Here is a 9,292-nt window from a genome sequence, read left to right on the forward strand (position 1 = left end):
TGTTTCAAAATAAAGAATAAATATAGGGCTGGGGGTGTTGCTTGGGGATAGAATGCCCCTGGGCTCCATACCCAGTACCGCAAAAAAGATAAAAAGAAAATAAAAAAAATCAATGAACTCTCACTCAGTGCCTGGACCGGTGTGACCTACTGTCATCATGCTGAGTCATTCTGTCCAGGTCGGCTTTGGGGCTGGAGCCAGGATGCCCCCCCAGGACCCCAGCAGCCCCTGCCTCCCGCCCCCTACTCCTCCCGAGGAATAAAAAAAAATCTGAAGTTCATTATTAAATCCATTTCTGTTTTATTGGATTCCAATCAAATACAGCGAGGTGGGGACCATGGGAGGGGAGGATTGAGGGGGGTCTTTCTTGGGTCCTTTAGGGATGGGGCGAGCAAGGGGACACCCCCGAATACAGACGCTCTGTAAATTCTAATGCTGCTGGGAACGCACCCCCCCCCATCTTTTAATGATGCTAAAGGCACTTGGATGTGGGTTTTGGAGGGCCCTCAGGGTTGTCATGGCAACCGTGGTCAGGAGGATGCTGAAGGACCAGGTGGGGGGTTCTGCCCAGCTCGGGGTGGAGTGTGGGTTGCGGGTCTGATCCTGCTGGCCTGCGCGCAGGCCACGGGGAGCATCGGGGCTCCTTCCGGCCCAGGCAGGTAGCTCAGAGCCGTTTTTGGCAACAATCCTGAGGGATCTGGGACTGATGTGAAGCCATTAAGCGGGTCTCCAGGCCTGGCCTCTGAATATGGGCCCGGGTGGGACTCTCGAGCCCATTTCCAGACGAGGACTGATAAGTCCGTCTTTAGCTGAGCTCACACAGCTGAGTGAGGGGGGGGGGCAGAGATGGCTTTGAGGCTAATTCTTCCTCTTTTTATTTTATTTAGGGTTTTTTTTTTTATGGTACTGGGCATGGAATCCAGGGGCCTTCTACCTCCAATCTCTACCCCCGGCCCTATTTTTTATTCTTTCTCTTGAAACAGGGTCTCAATGAGTTGCAAAGGGCCTCACTAAGTAGCTGAGGCTGGCTGCCAACTGCGATCCTCCTGTCTTAGCCTCCCAAATGCTGGGATAACAAGCATGTGCCACCATGCTTTTTATTTTTGGTGGTGCTGGATGGAACCCAGGGCCCTTCTACTTCTGAGTTATGCCTCCGGCCCTATTTAACTTTTTTCTTTTTTAACAGATCTTGCTAAATTGCTGAGGCTGGCTTCAAACCCGCAATCCTTCTGCCTCAACCTCCCAAGTCCTGGGGTGACAGATGTGTGCCGCCACGCCCAGCTGCTCTGAGCCTTCCTGAGGAGCCTGTGCCAGCCTCCCAGTGGCCAAACCCCACGAGCACTCCTGTGTCCTTCCTACCAACAACATCCTAACTGCCACCTGGCCAGATGGAGGGCAGGGCCGGGGGTGCACGTGGGGGGCAGGTGTTGGATGGTCCCTGTCCGACAATCCTTCTGCGAAACCTTAACTCCTGCTTGCTCACCCCAGTGACGGGGATCTCACCGTCTGAACGTATTGACAGGCCTTGATGTGGGGACTCTTTTCTTCTCCTGAGCTACAGGCAATCTTCCTAGGACCCCTCCTCCTAATGTTGGTTCCTGATCTTTTGCACTCCAAAGTTGCAGAGACCAAAGTCCTCTGTCCCCTTCTGCTCATGACCCGGGTCCAGACCTCCCTGCAGCTCGAAGCCCTGGTTTAGCTGCCTTCTCCATTGCTGCCTTTTAGGGTGCACAGGGGGAGCCGCAAGCCACATGGCGGTGACGCTGGGGGCTCGTCTGAGGCTGGTTCTGGGGTTGGCATGCACTCAGCGTGGACAGTCCCTCCAGCTCGCCCTGTTGAGAGGGACACCGGAGCAGCTGCCTCTCCAGCGTGGTGTGAGCACCCCTGCTGGCCATCACGGGGAACCAGTGGCAGCTACAAGGGCCAGTGGAGGAAGCTGAAGGGGGCCTGGCTTCTCCTAGGGGGTCAGGGCTCTTGGTAGAAGAGAGGATGGGAGGAGGGGTGTGGGGACCCACTACAAGGACAACCAGGGCAGGCCTGGTCTGCCCAGGCCTGTCCCCTGGCCTGCTGGGAGATGCTGAGCCAGGCAGGATGTGAGGATGAGCTGAGCATGTCCCTGGTGTGAACTGAGCGTGCCTTGGGTGTGAACTGTGCCTGAGCTAGCTGTGAGCAGCGTCGTGTCCCTGGTGCAGGCTCTGAGCATGCCCCTGGGCTGGGTCGAGCACGTCCCTGGTAGGAACTGCACACTCCCTAGGTGTGAACTGGGTGCTTCCCGGGTGTGTGTGAGCTGAATGTGTCTCGAGTATGAACTGAGTGTGCTCCTGGCGTGAGCCACGTATGCACTGGGTGCAACCCAAGCATTTCCCTGGTCTGCCATGCGTGCCCGGAGTGTGAACTGAACCCTCCTCCGGCGCGATCTCAATGCGTCTTGGGTGTGAAGTCAATGTCTCCGTCGTGCAAGTTGAGCATGCCTCTGGTGCGAGCCAAGCGTGACTCCGGTGTGAACCGGGCGTGCCGCGGGTGTGATCCGAGCGCCCCGGTAGGAGCTGCATTCTCCGGGAAGGCCTGTGTCCCTGTGTCTGGAGCCCTGGCCTGGTTTTAGCCTTACCAGCGTATGCCTCCTGGGTGTGAACTGTGGCCCGCCCGGCCCGGCAGGAAGACGGGTGGCAACCTTCAGAAAACACTTGAGAAATTGCAAAAAATGCCTTCGGAAGAAAGACGGTCCTGCGGGTGGGTGTCTACCAATTAAATTAAAAAAAAAAAAAAAGGGGGGGGGGAGTCGTGCCAGTGAGCTGCCTGCGGCCGCCCCTCCCCCCTCCGGAAAGATGCATAGGTGGAAACCAGCGGGGCCGCCGGGGGCCCTCAGATCATCTTCATGTTGAACTTGCGCGCGCCGCCCTGGCCCGCCGCGGCGGCCGGCCCGTCCACCTTGCGGAAGGAGTACTCCACCGAGAAGTTGTTCTTGTGCTGGCCGCGGCCGCGGCTCCACACGAACAGCAGCAGGAAGCAGAAGAGCACCACGCCCAGGAAGGTGATGCAGCCCATGGCCGTGGACACCAGGATGGTGGTGAGGTCCAGCGGGAAGCGCGCGGCCGCCAGCGTCTCGTTGCGGCCGTCGTCGCCCGGGGTCCGGTTGGCGGCCGGCTCGGGCCGCACGGTGAGCGTGGCGAAGTAGGTGTCGTTGCCCGCCGCGTTGCTCGCCACGCACGTGTAGGTGCCGCTGTCCTGCGGCCGCGCGTCGGCGATCTCCAGCGTGCCTCCCGGCAGCACGCGCGCGCGGCCCGCGCCCGCCGATGACGTCAGCACGCGGCGCCGCGGCGTCACCCAGGCGACGGCGGGCGCGGGCTCGCCCTCGGCGCGGCACAGGAAGCGCACGGCGGCGCCCGCCGCGGCCGCCACGTGCTGCAGCCGGCGCTCGCGGATGTGCGGCGGGCGGCACACGAAGTACTCGAAGAGCACCGAGTCCGGCAGGTGGCGCAGCGCGTCGCCGCGCACCTCGGCCGGGCTGGCGCAGGCCGGCAGCCGCCCGTCGAAGTTGAGCGTCTTGCGGCGCTGCACGATCCACAGCAGGCGGCAGTCGCAGGCCAGCGGGTTGCCGTCCACGCGCAGCGTCTCGAGCGTGTTCACCGAGTGGAAGGTGGTCTCCTCCAGCGTGGACAGCAGGTTGTTGGACAGGTTGAGCAGGCGGATCTGGCGCAGGCCCAGGAAGGCCTGCGGCTCCACCACGGCCAGCAGGGCGCCGGCCAGGTGCAGCTCGCGCAGGCGCACCAGGTCGCGGAAGGAGCCGCGCGGCACGGTGCTGATGGGGTTGTGCGACAGGTTGAGGCAGGTGAGGTGCGCCTGGTGGCGCAGCGCGGCGGCCGGCACGGCGGTGATGTTGGTGTGCGTGACGGACAGCGAGGTCAGGTTGAGGCCCTGCAGGCTGCCGGCCGCCACCTCCTCCAGCAGCGGCCAGTTGTCGATCTCCAGGTGCAGCAGCCCCGGCAGCCGGCGGAAGTTCTGGTCCTCCAGGGCGGCGATGGCCAGGTGGCGCAGCCGCAGGGCGCCCAGGCCGCGCAGGTGGCCCAGCGACTCGCCCGACAGCGCCGTGAGGTTGCAGCGCTCCAGGGTCAGCTCCTCCAGCGCCAGCAGGCCGGCGAAGGCGCGGCGCGAGATGAACACCAGGTCGTTGTCGCCCACCTCGAGCCGGCGGAGGCGGTGCAGGTCCTGGAAGGTGTAGTCCAGCAGGATGACCAGCCGGTTCTCGCTCAGGTCCAGCAGCGTGAGGTTGTCGAGGCGCGTGAAGACGCCGGGCGGGATGAGCTTCAGCTGGTTGCCACGGAGGCGCAGGACGCGCAGGCGGGGCAGGTTGGCGAAGGCGCCGGGCTCCACGTGCGCGATGACGTTCTGGCTGAGGTCCAGCTCCTCCAGCGCGGGCAGCGCGGCCAGGTCGCCCGGGTTCAGGCAGCGGATGCGGTTGCGGCTGAGCTCCAGCACGCGCGTCTCCGCGGGGATGCCGTCGGGCACGGCGGTCAGGCGGCGGCGCGCACAGGCCACGGCGCGCGTCTGCGCGGCGCACTCGCAGCGGGCCGGGCAGCCCCGGGCCGGGGGCGGCGCCGCGGGCAGCAGCAGCAGGTGCAGGCTCAGCACGCGCAGCCAGCCGGTCATGGTGCCAGCCTGGGCCTAGGGCCGCGCCAGCATCCTCCTGCGCACCTGCAAGAGGGCGAGAGAAGAGACAGCCTTGGCCCCGGGCGCCATGGCTCCCGGGCCCCGGAGGTGATGCGCCCCCAGCCCCGCTCCCGGAGACAGCTACCCAAGGTAAGGGAACCCGGTGCCCCCCCCCCCCCCCGAAACCCGAACACCGAGGCGTAGTTCCTAAGAGCCGAAAGGGAGACAACCCAGGGGTTCATGCAGACGCTGGAATATCGCTCAGTCCTGAAAAGGAGCCAGACTCTGACACGGGCTGCAATGTAAATGGAATTTTTTTTTCTTTTTTGGAACTAGACATAGAACCCAGGGACACTCTACCTTTGAGCTATACCCTTAGCCTTACTTAAAAAAAATTTTTTTTTGAAACAGGGTCTTGCTAGGTTGATGACAATCTCACTACTTACTGAGGCTGTCCTCAGACTCATTATGATCCTCTGGTCTCAGTCTCCCAAGTGCTGGGGTTCTAGGCCCACGCCACCACGCCCGGCTGAACTGTACACTTTGAGTGAGTTTGAAGCTGGGCGTGGTGGCGCACGCTTGTAAGCCCAGCACTCGGGAGGCTGAGATGGGAGGAGCGCGGTTCACCGACAGCCTCAGCAACTTAGTGAGGCCCTCTGCAACTCAGTGAGACCCTGTTTCAAAATAAAGAATAAAAAATAGGGCGGGGGGTATAGCTCAGAGGTCAAGTATCCCTGGGTTCCATCCCCAGACCCACACACACCAAAAAAAAAAAAATAAAATAAAATAAAAAGAAAGAAAAGAAAAGAGTGAGTTTGAGTCAGGTATGGTGGCGCACGCTTGTAATCCCAGTACTTGGGAGGCTGAGACAGGAAGATTACAGGTTTGTGGACAGCCTCAGCTACTTAGGCCCTTTGCAACTCAGTGAGATCCTGTTTCAAAATAAAGACTAAAGCCGGGCGTGGTGGCGCACGCTTGTAATCCCCGCGCTTGGGAGGCGGAGACAGGAGGATGGCGCAGGTTCAAAGCCAGCCGTGCTGGCGTAAGAGACCCTGTTTCAAAAATATAAAATAGGTCTGGGAGTATATCCTGGAGGAAGGAGGGCTTCCAGGAACCCCAGTACCACCAAAAAAACAAACAAAAAAAAAAAACAAAAAAAAAAACAAAAAAAAACAAAAAAAACAAAAACAAAATAAAGACTAAAGAATAAGGATAGGGGTGTAGCGTGGAGGTAGAATGCCCCTGGCTTCCATCCCCAGTACCTCAATAAATAAATAAGCGAGCGCAGCCTGTGTGTCTGGGGCTTTGAGGGGAGCCATCGTGCCGGTCTGGGTGAGGGAGCGGCAACTTCAGGTCACAAAAAGCGACATCCGTGCCGGGCGCGGTGGCACACAATCGTAATCCCCGCGCTTGGGAGGCTGAGACAGGAGGATCGCACAGGTTCGAGGCCAGCCTCAGCTACTTAGTGAGGCTCTCAAAGCCCCTGGGTTCCACCCCAGTACCACCGAAAAAAAAAAAAAAAAGCGACGTCCAAGCTGGATGCTATGGCAGGCAGTATTGTCGCTCCCCCAAAACATGTTTCCGGGTGCCTGTCGGGGGACCTTGCTGGGCAGTGGGGTCTCTGCACATGTGACCAGGCTCTGAGAACAGAATAAAACCATGTGAAGACAAGACAGAGTCCGGAGTGACGAGGCCACAGGCCAAGGAACACCTGGCGCCCTCAGAGGCACCAGGGCAGGAGGACCCTCTGGAGAGCTGACCCGGCCCTGCGCATCCCCTGTTCATGAACCCCTGGCCTCCAGGGCTGTGGAAGATACTTGTCAGCCGCCTGGAGCCTCCTCTGTGGCCGCGCTGTTACAGCACTCAGGTGGCCAGGGGAAGGGTATTCTGGGCTGGCGGAATAGCAGTACAAGGGCCCTGGGGCACAGAGGGCCAGCCCAACAGGGTGATGGTGGGCCGCAAGGCTCAGACGCCGACATGGCCTGGGCCTTTGAGGGCTGCCCTCTCCAATCCTGGCAGGCTCAGCCCCCTCCCCATTTCTCCCTGACTGCTGGCTGCAGCCAGAACCCGAGGGTCCAGGCGGGGTCGGGTGGGAGGAAGAGGCAGATGGCACTAGACCGGGCTGCCCAGCTTCTGGGCATGGCCGCTCCCCCAGCTGATGGGCAGCTATTTTTGGCATCTTGGCAGCTGAAGCCCCCAGGCATCCCCGCGCCCCCTGGCCTGTGCCAGCCAGCTGGTTTCCTGTCGTTCCCACAGGCCGATCTCAGCCCCATCTGCTGAGTACCCAGGACAGCCTGCCTTGGGCCTCTGAGAACCAGGGCGGTGACGATTGGTGACGATTGCACCTTACTGTATGGGGCAGGAGGCTGAGACGGGAGGATCGCGGCGGGGGGCGGGGGGGGGGCAGTCCCAGCAAGGAGTGGAACTCTCAGCAACCTAGCGAGACCCTGTTTCAAAATAAAAATAAAAGAGCCGGCCGTGGTGGCGCACGCTTGTCATCCCAGCTTTTGGGAGGCTGAGACAGGAGATCGCAGGTTCGAGCCCTCTGCAACGCAGTGAGACCCGGTTTCAAAATAAAGAATAAAAAAATATAGGGCAGGGGATGTAGCTTGGAGGTCAAATGCCCCTGGGTTCTATCCCCAGACCCGCAAATAAATAAATAAATAAATAAATAAATAAATAAATAAATAAATAAATAAAAGAGCCAGGCGTGGTGCACACGCTTGTCATCCCAGCTTTTGGGAGGCTGAGACAGGAGATCACAGGTTCTAGGAGAGCCTTGGCTACTTAGTGAGGGCCTTTACAACTCAGTGAGACACTGTTTCAAAAGAAAGAATAAAAAAATAGGGCTGGGTGTAGCGTGGAGGTAAAATGCCCCTGGGTTCCATCTCCAGTACCACAAATAAATAAGCCAGCCAGGCGTGGTGGCGCACGCTTGTAATCTCAGCATTTGGGAAGCCAACACTGGAGGATCGCTGTTTGCAGACAGCCTCAGCTACTTAGGCCCTCCGCAACTTAGTGAGACCCTGTTTCAAAAATAAAGAATAAAGCAGGGCATGGTGGCGCAGGCTTATAATCCCAGCATTTGGGAGGCTGAGACAGGAGGATAGAGGTTCACGGCCAGGCTCAGCTACTTAGGCCTTCCGCCACTTAGACTCCGTTTCAAAATAAAGAATAAAATAGGGCTGGGGGTGTAGCTCAGAGGTAGAATGTCCCTAGTTTCTTTCCTCAGTAGCACAAAATAAAAATTAAAAATAAAAATTAAAAGGCAAGTTGCAGCCGGGCGTGGTGGCGCAGGCTTGTAATCCCAGCGTTCGGGAGGCTGAGACAGGAGGATCACGGTTCGCGGACAGCCTCAGCTACTACTTAAAAGGTATAAGTGCCTATGTGTGCCAGGCAACCCCAAGTCACAGCAGGGGCAAGACAGATGCACTTTTGCCTCTAGTTTTGGTGGGAAAAAAATAAAAAGCTCTGGATCCTGTTGACCGCAGAGGGTGGGGAGAAACAAAGAGCTCTTCTCTTTCCTTTCCTTTTCTTCAGTACTAGGTCGGAACCCAGGGACATTGTACCTTCAAGCTACATCCCCCAGCCCTTCCTAGTTTGAAGCAGGGTCTTACAAAGTTGCTGAGGCTGGCCTCAAACCTGCGAGCCTCCTTTCTCAGTCTCCCACGAACTGGGATTGCAAGCATGTGCCACCACGCCCGGCAGAGATTTTTTTCACGTGTGTGGTACTTGGGGATGGAACCCAGGGGCATTCTGCCTCCGAGCTCCACCCCCAGCCCTAGTTTTTATTCTTTATTTTGAAACAGGGTCTCACTGAGTTGCAGAGGGCCTCGCTAAGTAGCTGAAGCTGTCCGCCAACCGCGATCCTCCCGTCTCAGTCTCCCGAGTGCTGGGATGACAAGCATGCGCCCCCACGCCCGATCTTTTATTTTATTTAGAAAAGGGGTCTCACTGATGGCCTCGGCTGACTTGAAACTTGAAATCCTCCTCCCTCCGCCTCTTCTGGAGTGGCTCGGGCTAACCGGCATGCACCACCAGGCCCAGCTGGAAAGGAATTGTTCACTGTAGTACCCACAGATCGTGAACAGGGACAAAAGGCGGCGCAGCTGAGTACTGACAGGCCGGCCGCCGCCGCTCCCCGCAACTGAGACGCTGCTCCCGCTGCGCTGTGTGACCTCTGACGAAAACCGTCCCCTCTCTGGACCTCGCCTGTCAGAGCCCAGGCACGAGGCCCTCCGGGGCGTCCCCGAAGCTCTAGCTCCATAATTACTCCCGGGCAGGAGGACAGCTGATCCCCAGCGCCTGCCTGGCAGGGGCCACTTGGCTGTGACCTAGATTTTTCAACTCTAACCTGTCTGCACAGGCTTGGCCCTGTCATTTCCTCTGCGGGGGTTTGGCAGGAGGAATTGTGGGGTAACTTGCAGCTGGGCTGAAACTTCTGAGTCTCCCCAGGAGGCATGGTGGCGCATGCTTGTCATCCCAGTACTTGGGAGGCTGAGATAGGAGGATTACAGGTTCGAAGCCAGCTTCAGTAGCTTAGTAAGGCCCTCTGCAACTTATTGAGACCCTGTTGCCAAATAAAATAGAAAATAGGTCTTAGGGTATAGCCCTGGATTCCACCACTGTAAGCCTCCTCAAGAAA

The 9,292-nt window shown here is 58.7% G+C and overlaps 1 protein-coding gene across 1 annotated transcript; it reads right to left on the reverse strand.

Moving 5' to 3' along the window:
• Positions 1–2,862: 2,862 nt before the first annotated feature.
• LINGO3 (leucine rich repeat and Ig domain containing 3) lies at positions 2,863–4,678 on the reverse strand (the record flags this gene model as incomplete). The annotated part of the gene is made up of 1 exon (XM_080713578.1): positions 2,863–4,678. The coding sequence occupies exon 1, from the start codon at positions 4,645–4,647 to the stop codon at positions 2,863–2,865; it is 1,785 nt and encodes a 594-aa protein (XP_080569704.1). The 5' UTR covers positions 4,648–4,678.
• Between the last annotated feature and the right edge of the window lie 4,614 nt (positions 4,679–9,292).

The sequence above is a fragment of the Muscardinus avellanarius genome, assembly GCF_963383645.1.
Source record: "Muscardinus avellanarius genome assembly, chromosome: 16".
Taxonomy (NCBI): domain Eukaryota; kingdom Metazoa; phylum Chordata; class Mammalia; order Rodentia; family Gliridae; genus Muscardinus; species Muscardinus avellanarius.